The sequence below is a fragment of the Lutjanus erythropterus genome, chromosome 7, assembly GCF_056507025.1.
Source record: "Lutjanus erythropterus isolate fLutEry1 chromosome 7, fLutEry1.hap2, whole genome shotgun sequence".
Classification (NCBI taxonomy): Eukaryota; Metazoa; Chordata; class Actinopteri; order Lutjaniformes; family Lutjanidae; genus Lutjanus; species Lutjanus erythropterus.
This window is the reverse complement of record NC_139323.1, coordinates 27840085-27859796: the sequence shown is the minus strand read 5'-3', so window position 1 is coordinate 27859796 and position 19712 is coordinate 27840085. Positions and strand designations below refer to the sequence as shown.

The window sequence follows — 19712 nt, the reverse complement described above, 5'->3', positions numbered from 1 at the left end:
TCATCTGAAAGGCTGATTGACATACAGTATGTACTCTGAGATTAATAAATCTCCAGTAATGCATATCAAGGCTTCATAGATGGCATAGTGTACCCTCAGTTACAATTTCATTAGTGTCAGAGGTGATTCATCAGGCAGAGACAGATGAACAGAGACAGAGAGTGCAGACAAACTGAAGCTCCATGGATCAATCTGACGACCTGAGAGGCAGCTGTTATCAACATGGATTATCAACATGAGTTGTGTGGTCTGTGTGTGAGATTTATCGGATCACTGAACGCATCATCGGGTACATAATCACAGTGTCGAGCCAGCCACGGTGTTCTTTCCAAAAGCTTTAGTCTTCCTCATCGATGGCTTAGTCTGACTTCTACTGTTATAGTCAGCAGCTTCCCTCATCTCCCTCACTGTTCCTATTTCAGATAAACTGTCTCACACACAGTGCCAGTCAGAGGGGTCTGTTCAGTCCACGTCACTTGAATCACCAGGGGCCAAATCCATCCACTTCACCCCACCCCATTCTCTAACTGGATGGAAGAGGGATTTTTTTTTTTTACCCTGAAGGAAAGTGTGCTGTCCAGATGTTCAATACACGTAGTAAATCAAATATGGTATGTACATATAGTATAAATATATTACATTACACAAGGTAAGATTAGCACTTGCAGGCTCTTTGAGGCTGTATAGGCAGTGCTTTAAGCTAATGCTAACAATTGCTAATTGGTCAGAGGCAAAGTGTTGGACAAATTAAAACCTTTGCCTGATAGAGGGATATTAATAAAGTCTGGGGATTACTAACGTTTATGAATGTTTGTACAAAATTTTAATGGCGGTCAGTCTGAACCCAAATGATGGAAGCTGATAAAACTTGAATTAAGAAAAAAGGATCAAATATCCAGAAAATGCTGCTTATAAAATGAAAAAATAAAAACAATCTGCACTATGTGCTATCAAATAAAGAGTTTTATATCGGACAACGTAAAAGGAGATCTAGAACCAACAGCTGTGATAGGCCAATATCAGCCAATAACATCAGCCGACTGATGTATGAGTCTGAGACTCTTAACTGCACAGAGATGTGTGTCTATGCTATATTACTATGAAAAAAATGAACTTACATTATAAATGAAACATAAAACATTACTAACAGCTACATTTAGATATCAATGAGCAGCTTCTGACTTTCATTTAACATCTGAGGGCTGTTTATTCAAGCATGATGATGATGATGATGAAGTCTTAATAGATTTTGAGAAAGAGACACAAACTACCAGTGCCAGTCATACGTCCCCACACCCACTGCACCTGTACAGGAAGAGGAGCTGATGTTGTTCCACATCACAGACCCGCTGCAGTAACAGTGTAATAACACAGTGAAGCGTTTTGCATGTAGGACACATCTGAACCTCATTAACTGCTGAAATTTACTGAGGAAATTCATTGATTCTCTGCAGATATTTTCTGCAGATGTACCAAAATGCAGAACTTCCTTTTGTCACAGATAATGAGATTGTACTGTATCCCTCGTGTATCCTGTTGTGTATGCTTTCGTAAACCTTTTTGACACGTGTGCCTGCAGCTTTTTTCATATAAGATGAGTGATGTGCAGTTTCCTCCACATGAGAGAAATAGGTGTGGACGCCCTTGCTTAAACGACAACACACAGAATATGTAACTGTGTTGTGATTGTACGATTGAGAGACAACGAGGGAGTCAGACAGTGAGACGGAGACAGTTGTTTGTCTGTTTATGTCTCAGCTGCAGGCGACGGGGTCTGAAGTGCAGGAACAGCAAGTGCTGAAAGTGTAAATCACTAACACAGGGAGCCGTTTGAAGAGGATAATCCAGGAATGCTTTGTCTGTTTAAGCTCATGACCCTCTCCTTGGTGGACATCTCACACACATACACACACACAGATGCCCTCATCCATACACACACACACAGAGGCTGAACGGAGGTTCCTGCTTCCTGGCTCCCCAGGCAGCTAATTACTGAGCCTTCCACACCGACAAAGGAAAGAGACTCTCTCCATTCAAACATATTAATCCCTCCATTTACAGGCTGCAGCAGAGGCGACTGCAGAGAGAACGAGCGGGAGTTTGTTTTGCCCTCTGCATCTGCGTGTGAGTGTGTGTGTGTGTGCGGGAATGTGCATGTGAGAGAGGGAGAGAGACAGAAACATACATATGTAGTAGGAGTTAATGTTGCAGAAGTTTATGTTGTGAGGTGGAAATGCAAATACATGTATTTGGAATTAATTTATCAGAGAATGCTGCCACTTAAACAGTTAAGTGTCACCTGCTAGGTTGATGAGGATGAAGCCAAATCAAGATGTTATTTGGTTGAATCACAGGACTAAAGTTGAAGATATGGGATAGGTATACAGATGGGTGACAGATTAAAGCTTTCTGGGTCAATATAGCACACGCGGGAATTTATTGTTTTGACTAAGAACTGACTATATTTATCATCAGCACTGACTGGACATCCACATAAAGAGCCTGTGAAACTCTACTGGAGGGATGAACACATTTCTTGCAAGAGATATTCCCACATTTGCTGTTTTGATGATGATGTCTAACATGTCACTCCACAGTCTCCTGCAGGTGTTCACCTGGGTTAACACTGGGTGATTTCAGAAGTCATAGCATATATGTGTCACGTAATTTTTAAACCCATCAAACCTTGGCACGCACTGATCTGGTACACTAGATTGGAATTGGTGCCGATGTGTGATTTTTGCGTTTTAAAGCTGAGTTTGTGATTTGTACCGTCTCATGTATTTGTTGTTGAGTTTCATGCATTTTAAAGGATAAACTAGGGATGAACTTTGCAAATTAGCATAGGCAATAAATGCTGTGGTAAGTGCCACAGTTTTAGCGCCACAACAATCCCTGGCATTACGTTACTTTACAGGAAAATGCTCTGAATGATTTCCATGCAGTGAAGTTCATTCATAAATATTCGGGCTGTGTATTGGCAAGAATCTGGTAATATGATATGTATGATGATATAAGAGTAACAATTCATTATATTGTGATATTGTAAACATGGTGATTTGTTGCTGTGTTAGCTGTCATAGTACAAGAACACATCACCATAAAATCTGAGTCAAAAAAGGGTTACCTTTTTTTGTTATCAGAACAATGGGGTCTGCATTTGGATTTATCACAGTCTCCGTAACAGTATTTTTTGAGCAATCTGAGCAAAAGAAAGACATGTGCTTACTTCTTCCTGTTCACAGTGTTACTTCAGAGAGGAAGAGTTAAATGGTTGTAGACAGAAGATATGAATCTTTGTGTTAAACCACTGATTAAAAACTGATTGAAATAGTGTTTTTGAGAATTGATACAGTTTCACTAAACATAATGTTGCCATACTCAACTGCACCAATACTTTCTTACACCCCTAAAGGGAAATGTGGTATTGGATTGGTGGTATCAGCAGGAACTCTGAGTGGAGGTATACTGGGATTGGTATCAGGACAGATGAAGCAGCTCAGTGCATCTCTAATCAAATCATTCTGTGAGCCCTCGTGCCCTGTGTGGAAGAATCTGCATTCATCATGTTTGTCCACCAACTTATTCATGTTTCATATCTGTAATTTATAAAGGTATTGCTGAATAAAATGAACAGCAAAGTCAGAGGCAGAGGTCCTCTGACAGAGACGCTTCTCTGATATAGGAACTTTCTATCAGTTTTTACAGAACTACAATAATTTGACTTGTATGCTTGTTTTCAATACCTTGCTGGACCTGGAGGAACAGGAGAGACCTGGTGAAAGGAATCTTTTGTTGTGCCACTGCTCAAGTTTTATACATGGATAAATACTGTTTGCCAGAAAAAAACCCTCATAAACTGGGACATCTGGAGGTTTAAGGAATAGCTTTCACTGATATATAATGAGTGCTGATCCTGTGGCTTTTTCTTCAACTGTCAAACTACAACCATCTCTGCGTCATTTGCATAAATGCATATCCTCCAGTCTGAATAAACTACCAAACACCAGGTGGAAACATCCCAATTCTGCCCCAGAGCCTGTGATAAAAAGGTGTCAGCATGTTCCTGACAGGCACAACAGCTTTGCCATATCCACGTTCCCAGTGGAGAAAACTCTGCGTGTGAGCGACAAAGGAGAATTCAGCAGAGAAGAAAGGATGTTTAGGAATGTTTAAACAGATATTTGATTTAAAATTTGTGATTATTTAAAGCAAATCGTCCGTACAACCTGTCAATGCTGTTTACATGATGACAGAATCACATTATGTTTATGTGACATAGCCCAAAGCTCCCCACGCTCGTCTCTCTGGTCAGATTTAATCCTATTTATTTTCAACGTCGTATCCCTTTGTCCCCGTTTGACATTTTGAGTAAGTGAATTGGCTGGAGTTATTTTTAGTGCCACCTACTGAAATGAAGTCGTAGTACAACAGAGCCGGAGCAGGGCTGTAGTGCTGCACAAGTGCTGCATGTGTAGACTCATAACAGCACTCTAGGTAGGTTAGTGGGATAAAAAGCCATTCACTTGACTTGCTCTACTCCCACTGAAAAGGAAAAGAAATTGGGTGTTATGTATAGTACCTGCGAGGAAGTGGGACAAGTGTGTGTGTGTGTGTGTAGAGAATGAAAAGAGACGATAGACTGCAGTTGGCGTCAGACGGCGTGACTACCACAAAGGGATGTGTTTTGACTAGATTCCACAACCCTGAGTCCTTCAGACCTGTGACATTTAATCTCACTAAGACCTCATTTACTCTGTTCACTGGGTAACAACATTCCTCAGATTAACAACAAGCCTGCTCCACAAGCTCTCCGCAGAGTGTGTACCCATCCGAGCACACAGACTGCACCCCTATGTGATAAACAAGAAGAAAATGTTCTACTCTATCCTAATCTATTATAAGTCTATTGTTGAGGTGAGAAATGTGGCAACAGTCAGACATCTGTAAGTGTTATTAGTAGGCAGGACTTCCAGGTATTTGTGCAGTTCAGTTCCATCAATAGGACAGGTTTCATTATGAGGATATTTGCTATGCAAATCTGAGGGAACCATGTGTACCTTCCTTAATGCAGGCAGATATTGTACTTCCTGGCTGCAGGGCCGAGGCAGTGTGTAATGTTTACACAGCTCTATTACACAGAGCAACTTGGTTTTGCCGACAAATCTCAAGTACCTACGACAATGTAAAAAAAAAAGAAAACCTGGTGAAAATGTAAAATCAGTCAGAAACAGTTGCGTGTTACGTTAACACGCTGCTTGCCCGCTATCAGACTTAGACTGAGGAGCAGGAGCTGTCAAGCTGAACGAACTGAGGATTTTTGTACTGCTGCTGATGTCCATGCCTTGAAGAACGTCTCTGTGTGAAAGCTTGCTAATTAAAAAGATTTTTGAACAGATTTGAGTGTGCAGATGTTTTTTTTTTTTTCTTTTTCATTCATGTTGTACAATTTTTGATTAAGTTCTGGCCCACCTCAAATGATAAACTCTTGCATGGTTCAGCTTGAATGAAAGTTCAGACATTGTTAGTGAAAAAATAATCGTACCATATTCGATCATTTATATTAAAAATAGAACACAACACACTTAACTCTCTGTCAGATCTTAAAGAACGAATGAAGATTGAATCCTGAAGTCAAAATCGGAGTGCTGTACTGTTTTTTAATATCATAATTACATTAACATGTATCATATTTGATCATATTTGTATCAAATTTCATCTGTAGCTTTAATAATGCATCTTACCACATTCTTCGGAGTTCCAAAATGCTGAAATTCATCTTGAAATGAAAGTTTCTGTCTTCAAAACAAACAATTTTCTACATAAACATCTCACGATTAGCCTGAGCAATAAATTGGCCAGTGCATATTTTCACCTATTGACACATACTGACTGATTAGTAACTGAGACATTGCAGCACCGAGATGTATGTTTAGAAGATATGTTTAGAAAGTGCCACCAGAGATCTCTAACAAGTTTATCTTTTAAATGTCCAACTCTCAATCCCTCATATTTCGGCTGAGACCCTGCTATCTCCTCATATACATGCAGGATTGTTAATGAAATATGTGGCACAATTTTGGTTAAAGCTGAGATGCCAGTGGAGATCCCAAAGGATGCTACAAGACAATACCATCCCTGTCTGGCAGGAGATACAGAAGTATCCACTGCTGTACCACAAGACTATACAACAGCTTGTTTCCTCAGGGTGTGAGACATCTCCATTCATCTTCACTTCACCTTGGAAAATTGATTTATTTGTATGACTTATTATTTATTCACATATTTATTGTATATCATTTTTGTATATAAAAACTTCTTCTGAGTAGCACAAAGGAGACTAAAACTAGCATCTCGTTATACAACCCAGGGTTGTAAAATGATAAATAAATGAACGTTGTAACCTTGTCAGTGAATCCTCGTGTACAAATAAACACACAGCACTTGATTATGCATACAGTGAGTGTAGCCACTTAAATCAAGGTTAGGCTTCAAATAATAATAATAATGAATATGAACTGACTTCAGATTTGTATGATAAATAACAGTATAAAAAACAACATATATACCAAAAAGAAAAACGGGCTGATGATAAAGTATCGCCAAACTGGTTAGATTTGAGAGGTTTAGTTGAAATTAACCTGCAGATATTTTGATAATTTACTAATAGCAAAAATGCCAATCAATCTTGAATTTCACTTTCACAAATGTGAAGATTTTCTTCATATATATATATATATATATGTACATATAATTATACTCTATATACTACAAATAAAAACTGTCAAAAAAGAAGTTTTCATATCAGACTCACCAAACAGAATATGTCTCAATACTGATATAGCTGTGACAGGCCAGTATCAGGCTGATATAACATTTCCTGGAACCTATATGCTCTGGCTCCAACATCAACTGATAAATCATTATCAGATTTATTTATTTATTTATTTATATTTTACCACATCTAGCAATATCAGTATTTGCACTGGTCCCCAAAGTCCAGTATCAGTCAGTCCTGAGAATAGATTTGTTATTTTTGGGTTCTGGACTATTGGAAAATCATAATGAACATTTTCACTATTTTCTGACATTTTATTGACAAAAGGATTAATCGAGAAAAGAATGATTAGATTATCATAATGAAAACATTTACCAGCTACAGTCAGACTACTTTGTTTCTGTTACAATCTGCACTCAATAATGTAAACTGAAAAATTATATTTCCAGTTGAAACTTCCCTTTACCAAACTGTCCACTGTCTGTGGTGAATATTAAACAGGTGATTTTCCATTTGAACACACACGCCATTTCACTGGCTACAGCTATTTTTCTTACATTATATTTTAATTTACACGTTTTATTTTTCTCTCTTACGGTTTTAAAGAAGGTGTTGATGTGTATTCACCTTCTCTCTGACAAAGAGCACCGGTGTTCTGACACCAACGGCAGCGCTGCCTGCTTCCATTCAGACAGTCCCGATCCGGACCCTGCCTGATGCGCTTGAGCCGAGTTGGCGGTGATCCGCTCCGTGTTTTCCCACAGACCATGTGTAGCCCAGCTGAGGTGACTGGCAGGACTTGTTTACTGGTGGAGAGCCTCGCAGAAAAGAGAGACGGAAAGAGGGGGAACCTGAGGGAGAGCAATCGCTAAACGGAACGGGAATCCAAGTTTTTACACTTGACCCGTCTTTTTAAGTCTTTTTATGTTTGTTTACCTCATCGTTTTTGGACTATCGGAGACGGGCTACGGACTTTGTGTGTGTCTGTGCGGGTTTTTCTTTTATTTTTAACTCTATCACCGACACTGAAACCTCGTTTGTTTTGGATTAGCTAGCTAACGTTAGCTGTTTTTCCCCCATCAGCTAACGTTAATCTGAGAAAAAGAGACGGGCGGCGTGGTGGAGAGTTTTCTTACTTCAAACAAACGCGTGTTACACAGAGCCGTTATTTTTTGGTCGTTTTTTTTCCCTCACAGTGGAAAAGAAGAAGTAACGTTTGCCTCCCAAGTTTTCCTTCTTTGTTTTCTTGTCGTTTTATGGGTGTTCATTCGTTTGCGGCGTGGTGGTCAGCGGGGGTGAAGGAGTTCAGAGGAAGGTCGTAGTAGGGAAAGCTGCTGCACGTTTTTCCTGCACGTAGCCTGCTCGGAGGAGTTTCCTGGGATGTGCTCCCATCTGTCTTAAAAAGGATGAGCTTCTGAGAAGATAACCAGCAGCAAACAGGGGTAATATATAAAGAAGACCTGTGGACTTCAAAAGAGAGAGCGCAGACCCTGCCAACTCCCCTTCTTGGCTCTGTTATTTAGCCATAACTTGAGCCTCGAAGAGCAGAAGAAGAGGCTGTTTTTTAACGTTGTGTGCATAGGAAAAATACTTCTTAGCATTTGTTTTTGAAGTGGGTCTTCCCTCACTGGAACCGTGCATTACAGAGAAATGAGCCCGGGGCCAGTGGACCTCCTTTGGGGACCTCCAAACTAGCCCCCTATGCGTGTGGGATTATTAATAATATTACAGTTATTTCCCTCTTGATCCAGCTGGAGCACCAAAATTAAACAGATGAACGTGGACTGTCGCCTCCACTTATGGAAAATGAAGATCTTCACTCGCACATGTGTTGCCAGAACCCAAGATCACGTTATTTAGTGGTCTGTGTTTTTTCCAGGGCTCACATACATCACAAACTTGGCTGGGAAGATACTCATAAATTTATTACCCAACCCCCCGGCTCACGGGGGGCAACACTGAATCAGTTGGCTATAATATTGGACCTTAATTTTTAAAGAATTTAATACTTTTGATATTCCGACGCCTTTTTTAAATAAACACTTCTCCCTCAAGATTGGAGTTTTTTGTTGTTGTTGAGAAGCTTCAAGAGGAGAGCACAAGTCAAAATGAGACGGTGGACGCTAAAGCTGCGAGCACAAATTGTGTTTTTTATCATCGGCACCTGCATTATTTGCCAGTGTGGACTAATAAACGGAGAAAGTAAGTATATACTTATTTATTTTTTAATTTTCCAAGCGGTGATGCTGTTTTACTGCACACAGCGCCACCTAACACGCCGTATATTCAATATAAACAAAATTCATAGTGTGCACATGTAGAAAGAACAAATGTAGTGATTTGTTTACTTTGAATACATACTATAAAATATTAGTTATCACAAGTGTAAATTTGTGTAAGTTAATTGCATCATCATAAGGGGATGATCTACCATAAAATATGATAAAGACACCATAAACATACCTAATGGGTCCATATAGATCCTTTTAATTACAACTGTGTAAGATACTTAAAGTTTAATAAGACCCGTCCAAGTAAATTGATAAGATAATGGAGCTCAGAAAAAAATATTTTTATTTTATTGTGTTTATTTTATCAATTAGGATTGTAATCTTGGTCACGGGACTCTTGTCGTCCTTTTGGCGCATGCGTAAAGTTCGATCCAGCTCTAATTAAGGGGCTAGTAATTTCAGTTGTTGCGTATGCGTGGCGGCGCGCTAATAATTGATCCTCCTCCGTAAAGTTATCGGTATTATCCCCGCCCCCCTCCCTGGCGCTGTCTCTTAAAGGTACATATTTTAGCGGCCTGTGTCGGATGCTCCAGCCCCAGGGCCAGATTAGTCGCTGTAACTGGACGAGTGTGGTCCGCTGCAGCGAGTCTAAACTGGGAGTAGCAGGATTGGCCCTGAGAGCGCAGCTAGGCCTCTCATGGCGACAGACGCACACACCAAAAACGGCGCACGCACGCGCGCGCACAGGGCGCTGCTGCAGCCCGAACGTAAACAAATTAGCCGCCGACGTTAAGAAGTCTCTTTATAGGTGGTGGATTAGCCTACATTGCTCTTTAGCTCCAGATAGGACCAAAAGTATGGGCGTCTTCCTCATCGGATGATCTCTGCTCTCTCTGGCGGTGGTGTTTTTATCAATGAATGAGGGTTTGGGTAATAATGATAATAAAACAGCGTGTAATCTAAACAGTGCCGTGATGCTTTGCCAGAGAGAGAGCTGGGGATAATGATCACGTAGTAAACCGCCTAATGACCTCTACTTTATAAAATATATATATCAGTAGAAAATTTACAACAGGAATTCTTATTTTAAATGAGTGCGATTATTGTTGCATTGATGCAGGAAAAAACACTTAGGCTCAGTTCAATCATCTTTTTATTGGCAGAAAAGTTCACCCCTAAGCATAGTTTGAAAGATCTGTATGGGACGATTTGATATCAAACTTGATTGATCCATGTTATAAAGAAATATAAAAAAAATTCTCTATTGACTACAACAATTTTGCTAATCTATTTCTTGCAAAAATGCTAATAAAACTCGAATCTCAGTTTCTCGAATATGAGAACTGTCTGCTTTTTTTTTTGTCATATATGATAGTAAATAGAGTATCACTTTATACCAGTGTCATTATGTGCCAGTATGAAAACTATTTTTTTTTTTCATTTCAATAATATGGAAACTTTTTTTAGAGAACATAATGCAGACGGTTTTTATTTTATTCTTTTACTTTTATAGGCCACATTTTATGTATATATGGTCCCTTTTTATTATTTTATTGATTAATTGATTAGTTATGTGTTGTATGAAATGTCAGAAAATTGTGTAAATGTCATTTAGTGTTTCCCAAAGCCTAAGGTGATGTTTTGATGATGATGCAGCACCTAACAATTAGTTTGATTGTTAATTGACTTGTCCATTATTTTCTCAGTTAATGCATAAATTGCTTCAAATGTCTTGTTTTGCCCACAACCCAAATATATTCACTTTAATTTCATAGAGGAGTAAGGAAACCAGAAAATATTTGCATTTCAGAAGATGGATTCAGAGAATTTTGACTTATGATTCATGGTCATCAACATAGTTGGTGTTTAATAGTTTACAACTAATCAATTAAGCAACTCTAACTGACTTGACTCACTACACAAAAATGTCTTAATTGTATACTCAAGGTAAATCTTTACCATTATCATTACTGAGAGGATTGAGTGAGGAAATGAAAACCCTGTAAACCAGGCACTAGTATACTGTTATCTCAGTTTGAATGAATGAATGTCTCAATGGAAAACATATTCACTTGCTGCAGATAAAGAATGGCTGGAATGCAAGTGCACTGAAACTAATTGATGCTGATTGTACTTGCTCATCAGTGGTTTAACCTTTGGCTTACATTTTTACTTTTGAGATTTGTGTTCAGTATGTTAGATGCGGTGTTGCACAAGTTCACAAACTGTTTCAGTATGCAAATAGAGGGCACATTTATAGAGAAAGTAAGCAATTACATTGGTTTAAATTGGGGAATAAATCACCTAATTGAAACAATTTATAAAGTAGTGTTTGCTGTTCCTTGTCTTTAATTAAGTAACCTTGTGGATCCTCAAACTTTTAGTTGTATTATATAAAAATGTCTCCCAGTGGCCAGGTTCAAAGGAAATGTTCTGGCTACTTTACACAGGTCATGTATGCAGACAGAACAGAGGCCCCTGAAAGGGGGTCTTATGAGACAGGGCTGCTGCTGGTACCCCTCCTTCCTCCTCTTTCTTCTTTTTCTCTCTCTGTCTCAGGGAGTGGGGTACATGTCATTGGCTGTACTGAATTCTCTGGGAAGTGACCATATTTGGCACTCTTGAGATGTTTACGCCTGAGGGGGGGAGAGGACAACAACCAAAATACTTAGAATATTTCATTCTGAATCCACACGCTGCCTGACATCTCCACCTCAGTCATGGGAAAGGGGAAGCTGTATTGATATATAAACCACGTTGCGGCTGTGATCTGCTGACTGCACTCTAGAGAATGTGATAAAGCGTTTTTTTTTTTTTTTTTTTTTTTTTTACAGGCTGTTGTTCGTTGAATTTGATGGGGCTGTTTGTCATAGTTATCAGCAAACAGTTTTCTGAAGTAACCGCTGAGCTGTCTCCTGGTCTTAACTCATGAAAAACAAGTTGTGCAACTGGGAGCCTTGCCCCCTTCTTGTTCCTCTCAGGCTTGTAAGCACAGCTCTGTTGGAAAGGGGTAGTGTGCATGTGTGTATGTATGTGTTGTTATGTATGCTTTACACAGTCTGTGTGCTTTTTAAACCAAGTGTTTCTCTCAGGCTGCAAAGCCAAAGGAATCTCCCATTCTAACAGTTTGAATCTAGAGTCCTTTGAACAGTTGAAAAGCTGTTTTTCAACTCTTGTGGTGGAATTATAGATTGATTTGTAAAATTAGTCAGAGTAGAGATAGATGCCCTCCATCTGTGTGTGAGATTGCCTGTAGCCCTTTTGGATACTGAGGCACTCTTCACTGAAGTACACAGTGGCATTTTCCGACAATGCTGTGCATGCTGTGGAATGTGTTTGAAGTGGCCCACCATGTAGGTGCCTGTGCATGTGTCTCTGTGTGTGTGTGTTGTGTGTACACGGAGATCAGTATGCACCCCAGCCACCCTGTGCTGTCTGCAGGATCTCATCTCTCAGCTCCTGACCTGCCCACTTCCGGGCAATGTATGTTTTCTGTGGATCTTGTTTGTGTGTGTGTGTGTGTCCAGATTGGAGGAGGTGGCCATGCATGAGAACAGTGTGTACCAGAGCAGCAGGCTCAAGAGTGGACTGCCTGTTAGCACTAGCCGCTGTGCCCTGAGTGGCCCCTTGACCCACCACACATCTAATTCATCAAATGGACAAATTGTATGATGTGTGCTTTGTTATGAAAGTAGAAAGTGTTAATATGTGACAAGGTGTCTGGCACATGAAAATAATGAATGAGGTGAGGGAAAAGAATGTGACAATGTGAAGCAGAATGACCGCTCCCCTACTGGATCCTTTACTTTATTTGAGGAAACCTTAAAGAGCATTATTGTGCATATATGATGGCAGAGAGAAAAAAAGAGTCCATATTTAAATAATCACTTGTTTTCTAAAAGTTTATTTTAAGTCAACCCATAGGAAAGTTAGCTTCATCAGTTGTGAGATTGGACTAAGGGATGTAGCTAAAAAAATTATGTTAAATGTTTCATTTAAGTTGATATTGACAATTATTGCTAACATTCAGTGACCTTTTTAAAGTTTTAATTTAACCTCTTTATTTTGAATTTAACCACCTTACATTGAATTTAACCACTTTATTTTAATCAAGGCATGCAGACTAGAACAGACTTAAAACGAATCAAAAAACTGCCTTACTGGCAAGCTGACCTGTTAGGATGATATTCATCATTTGATATAACAAAAACAAGCATGGTTATTAAGGTGTTGATGTGTAAAATATCAGAAAATAATGAAAAATGGCCCTCACAATTTCCCAGAGACCATTGTCTCTTGTATGAGACAAGAAAACAATACTCATATTTTAGAAGCACCATGACATGGAGCTGTTTGAATTCTCCCGATGCATGAGTGTAATGGACACCTGTGAGCACAAGTTAATGAATGATGACTTGAAGCTTTATTAAACTTTCAGTGGTATAAAAATCATGGGTGATGGTCAGGATTTTATACTTTTTTTGTACTCCAAATTTTCATAGGTTTAATCAGAATCAAGATATTAATACACCTGTTGCCGATAAGAAAGCACAAACATACTGAAGCACTGGATTATATGATGAACATTTGACTGTTTTTACTCACCATTTCAAGCATACAGAACATTCAAAATTAAGTCAAAGTAATTTCCTATTGCAGATTGTTTTTTCTTGACAGCTGTTATGTTTGCCTCAATAATAACTATTTTATCTGTTCTCATGACTTGCTATTAGAACCACTTTTACTGTATGTTTAATGGGCTTCATGCAGAGTAGTGGCTCTCACAGTGCAGCCGTACCGCTGATTGCAGATTACCATTGTATGTTTGTGTAGTCCATGTTTGCAGAGCTTGCAGACAATAGGGGTCACGAACTGAGGCTGCAGCAGCTGTGTGTTGCATTTTGAGTGTTGGACAGGAAGGCAATATGTACTGCACAAGGAAATTAACTGTTGGGGTGCTTTTCCTAAGTGCTTCCTCCTCTGCACTTATCTTTCCAAGTATCCCTTTCAACTTCTCCTAACTTGCCAATGCATTTTTTTCATCGTGTTTGCACTTGTGTGTGTGTGTTTCTGGCAGACTTTTCCAACAGCAATACAAGCGGAGGATGAAAAACACAACCTGACCTTTTGACTCCCACAATTCACAGTTTTATCGACCGACAAGCAAATACATTCCTGTTGTGTGTTTGCTTGTGTGTTCAGTTTTGTCTGCTTTTGACAGACACTTAAGCACTATACGTTAGCATCGTTTTCATTTTTATAATCAATTGAAAAGGCAGACGGCATTGTTTGACTTCAGCCTTTGGAATGAAGAGACAATAATTATTAATCAAGCTCAACAAGCTTTGAATAGCCAGCTAGTGCAGAGGTATATGTAGCCAGAGGGCACAAGAAAATACTCCCTCTGAAGGTTTTTAAAACTGTCATCCTGTTTGATGCTGACTAATACACATACTGTTAAGTCCAGCTATAATACATAATGTTTGTCTTTGATAACTTCTTCTTCTTGGCAACATATTACTGCTTATTTTACTTTATTTTGTTAGTCTACACACAACAAGTTAAACAACTGTACCCATAATTTCAGTGTTGGGACTTTTAACAACATATTAAAATACGTTTATTTGTAATCCTAAGGCTATTGTTTTGGCCAACAGTGATTAAGTGGGATCCAAACAGCTGGAAATGCCATTTTAATAACAGACAAACTTCTATATGCTAGTAGCAAAATGGCTGTTAGTTTTAACAATCATGCAATGTACCTGCAGTCACACCAAGTGACAAAACAGCCTTTTCATGTCCTTCATGCAGAATTTAGCTGCTGCTGCGCTTGTCTTATAAACTAGGCTGCAAACAGGTGCATGCATTGATCTTAAATTGTGCCATTGAACAATCTGATTAAAACTCTTTCTTGCGAAAATTCCCAAAGATGAAGAAGAATGCTTAACGTTTTTACCAACTGATTTGTCAATAGACTGTTAGACAGTTAACCCTAAGATGTCCCTCCTTTGAGGAAAAACATGATCAAAAGAGTTCTTCCTGTCCAGCATAGTATCATGTCAGGTTGAAATATGCGCATCAATCTTTTCAACTGTGTGATGAGCAGGGCTGTTTTTTTTTATATGCAGCTTAGCTTCATGCCCTCCTCTTTGACTCCCATTCCTAGATAGAGAAGTGTGGCTGTTTATGTAAACCTCTGCTCACTGCACAGAAATGTGGCCGAGCTGGGAGGGGATGGATGAAGTGCGGGGATCACACACACACACAAACACACAAAGAGCGCCGTTACGCCATGCTGCAACAATCTGATTTGATAGTCCTTGTTGCTGTTTGGATCTGCCCTATTTTAACTGTTGGTGACTTCACGCAGTAAAATCCAAGTTGAGCTGGCCCTGTAATGCGGGGATCAGCAAAGGGATCTTTTGGGGGGCTTTTGCAGGCAGGACCATATTCATGTCCTGATGCGTGGAAAGTGGAAAATCTCTCTTTTTGCCATCCATTGATAGAAACTGAACATGGCTGATTTGAGTGTGATAAGGAAAAACTCGACTATATTTATTGTCATGTGATCCAAGCTTTAGCTTTACATCCAGAATGACTCCCTGCACACTTTATTGGTTACCCTTGTTTGGTAAACACCAAGTCAAAAACAGTGGAAATGTCTTTGGTAGAAATGACGTAAAGCTTCTGGCTCAAGTGTCCGGCGCCTGCCCAGTACAAGAGATATGTGTTTTTCTATTGTTTTGGCATTTCAGTGAAATGCAGACTTTTTGTGTAACTTTTTATGTAAACAATTGTGCGGACAGAAAACTTTGTAGACAGTGGCTCCAGATTAGTCTACATTAGTATGAGAGAGCAAGGCTGGCCGTTTGTGCCACATGGGACTATATCTGAGCTCTGGTGGTTACAGTTTAGAAAACCATTCAGTAATCTGAAGGTCACACGTTCAGCGGTTAACGTGTCCATCTCTGTCGGACACCGATCCTCTTGCTGTCTCAGGGTTGCCTTTCTGGTTACCTCTGCTCTCTGACCTCACCGAGGAAAGCTTATATGTATGCATGTGGATACAAGGGAATGTGAAGACACAGTTTCCTGTTTACAGTGTAACAGGGCTGTGGAAAAGCTGTAACAGAAAGTTGAACAACTCTATTGCTTTGTAGATGAATCTTTTATTTTTAAGCTTGCACATGCATTTTTTTGCTAAATTTTGGACACCTCTTGACACCCCGTTTAAACAAACCGTTGAGTTATAAGTTTTGTTTAAGACCTAGCCTATACAATGGCTTCTATGCACTGAAGTAATAAAATACTGTACATATGCTGTTATTTATGTGAATTTCATAAATGTAAAGCCCTTTCTTTTTATCATTAACTTTCTTTGCATCTCATCATCAAAAAAAAATATATATTTTTGCTTCACCAATTCAGCATAAGCTTGCAGTGTGTCCAATTGTTTCCATTGCACTATATGTGCATAACTTTGTGCATACGCCATCCTCTTTGTATCTATATCATATATCCAAGTGTGTGTGTGTGTGTGTGTGTGTGTGTGTGTGTGTGTGTGTTTGCTGGGCTGGAGTGGCTGTGTAACTGAACCTGATGGGTTAAATTTATTTTGAGGACTGTCATATGACTGAGAAGTGGCTATTTGACACACAGCCCAGTGAGTCTCTTAGCAGTTAATTACAACCACACACACACAAACACATTGAGGATCATAATGTTGATAACTGCTATTGAGCTGTGGAAATGGATAGATTCAAGCTATAAAATAAAAGTATATTGGCTACAGATGATAAATATGACATACAGAAGTCAATTATGGACATTAGCAGATAGTAAATACTAAAATAATTTGCACATAAGTTTTTACAGACCCTCGCAACTGTTGATATTTGTGGTCACAATCACAGAAATTTAGTCAGTCCATGCATCGTTGCATGTCATTACCTGGCTGTTGTGTTTAGTTGTAGCTGTTTTTATGCTCAGTTTGACAGAAATGTTAAAAATGTATAATCTGTGCACTTCTGTATAGAATAATTAGGCCTAATGCTTTATGCATGCTTGACATGCACCACTTTTGTCAGCCACTCAGGGTTTAACTTTTTCCTTTTTTTTTCCACTTGCCCAGCTTTTCAAAGTCCAAGTTGATTTCTTTGTATATGTTTTTTTTGGCAGTCTAAAACTCATAGATATTCAATTTAATATGATAATAAATTATGAAAATCAGGAAATGTCCATATTTAAAAAGTTGAAAACAGCATTTGTTGCTATTTTGCATGGAAAATACTTTTAATAATTTAATTCTTTTTTTAATGCTTGCCCAGTCAGGCAAATGAGTTGCCAGATTTACTTGCCTGACAGATTTACTTTATAGTTAAAATTTACTTAACTGTCTTTTATACATGCATCAGTCCTCCATCAGCCACTATATGCAATTCATTTATGTCTCTGACCAAGCAGCTGTTTCTAGTGCTTTCTGGGTGAGAGAAATGCAGCAAAATGTTATTAGCACAATATGTAAATTGAATCAGCAAAAGTTGTTTGCACCACAGCAACGTCTGTCCCACTTCCCCTCATCTGTCTGTCCATGCCGTTTCACTTTATGTCTCTACCTCTTTATGCTGAAGCTCCCTCTCCTCCCGTATCCATATCTCATTCCCCCTCCCTCCCCTCCGTTTGCTTTTACGTTCAGGGGTAAGAGGGTTCACTCTCATCCAGTGATTTGTTTTTCTTTCACACTGCAGATGCGCACAGCCTGCGGACCTGTCTTACACACACACACACACACACACACACACACACACACACACACACACACACACACACACACACACACACCTGCTAATCCCGCTCTGTAAGGGGTGGGAAAGCCTCCTCTTTCAAACCTCTTAAAGGTGTGAACACCATCCATTTGACACCTCTCTCTCTCCCCCTCTTTGTTTTTTGTTTTCTGCTCTCTTATTAGGCCCGCTTGCTCCAGCTGGGCCTAAGTGATGCTTAACATGTACACCTGCACATTGTGAACAACAGCACCCAGTCACATGGACCTTATTATGTTGTGTTTGCCGCGCCGCGCTGCGTCTGTGTGTGTGTGTGTGTGTGTGTGTGTGTGTGTCCTTTTTATGAGCACTCATGCTTGTATGTGTAATGTGTTCAGTGCTGGTGTGTGTGTGTGTGTGTGTGTCAGGTGGGGGGGCGCTCTGTTTTTGTCCTGATGAACTAGCCTGAGATGGGTTACTATGGTGACAGCACTAGCTGTGCTTGCAGTAGGCTACAGTGCTCCCCCACCTCCCCTGTCTAAATACACTTCTAGCCTCACTGCATTTAACTCAGGTTTAACTCATTTATGCATATTTAATGTGTGATGACTGGAAGTAGGATTTTTGGCATAGCTGTCCTAATATAATGTGTGGTTAAAAAAAAAAAAAGAAATGATTGAGGTGCTGTTGTGTGATTTTGAATGTTGTCAGTGGCTGATTTTCCCTCTCCTGACCCTCAGAGGGGCGTCTACTGTAAACAAACCCTATCTGTCCTGATTGTCTTCTGCTCAGTCTCAACACCTGTAATCAAGTCAGGACCTCTCACCAATCAGCATCTGTCCTCTGAGTAGGGATGGGTATCCTTAGGATTTTACTGATATGGCTATTAATATTGATGCTGCTTATTGATACAGAAAAAAAGCCCAAAAAAGACATGAAAAGACTTTAAAGGTTCTACAGTGTTTATTACTTTTTTTGTAGAAATAAAAAATTTAATTGTTGACTAAATGATTGCATTTAGCTACATTTTTATCAGATTTATTAAAGCAAGCCCACACTTTTAAACATTTTGCCCTGTCAGTTATTTATGTAATGCTGAATAAAAACCAACAGCAGTATAATTAGTCAAGGAGCTTATTGATATTTTGGTACATATTAGTCAGGAACTGGTACCAGTTCTCAATACCCTTCCCTGCCTCTGAGATTCAGTGACTTACTCCCAAATATCAGAGCCCGTCAATAACTGAATGCCGTCCTAGACCTACTGCAGTAACACGGATTAAAAAGCGTTTGAATCCATGATGTTACTTGTGATAAATGCAGTAATTCACTGGTCAAGTTTACATGAAGTCCTGCACGAGTCCTGGCAAATGCAACACTGCACTCCACAGATGGGGCCCAAAATAAGCACCAGCCACCAGCCAAATGCTGGTAAAATATACAAGTGGCTGGTAGATTTGCTTCACTCACCAGCCAAAAAAACAATGGTTATCTATTGAGTGGCTGGTAAAATTTGAACATTCAGCAGCCATTTGGCTGGAAGACAAAAAAGTTAATTTTGTACCCTGTCCACAGACCTCTCCTACTTTCACGTCACGTAGTAGACGCACTCTTCACTGCATCCTCACAACCATTACAACAGATGGAGAGGGAGACAGAACCCAAACCACCTGCTTAAAGGTAGAATCAGTTCGTGCTGATGTTGAATGAAATGGCTGATTATTACACAGAAGGATAATCCATAGAACACTGTCTGTTAACATTACCTGCATTTAATTTAACATCAACAACATTGTCAAAGTTTCAGATGACAATGTGATTTTGGAACTGGTGTGAAAAGTGGGGTGGGTTCTCACTTAAATGTGGACTCCAAATGGAAATCTCTTACACAGGCTCAATCTTAAATATACTTTGAAGGTTTTCTGTTGAATAAAAGCAGTT

The 19712-nt window shown here is 39.4% G+C and overlaps 1 protein-coding gene across 1 annotated transcript in view; it reads left to right on the top strand.

Moving 5' to 3' along the window:
• The first annotated feature begins 7577 nt into the window (after positions 1-7577).
• insrb (insulin receptor b) overlaps positions 7578-19712 on the top strand; it is a 98494-nt gene continuing 86359 nt past the window's right edge. The window contains exon 1 of the mRNA XM_084723434.1: positions 7578-8980. Coding sequence (XP_084579560.1) covers positions 8887-8980 — 94 coding nt within the window. The 5' untranslated portion in view covers positions 7578-8886. The remainder of the gene's footprint in view (positions 8981-19712) is intronic.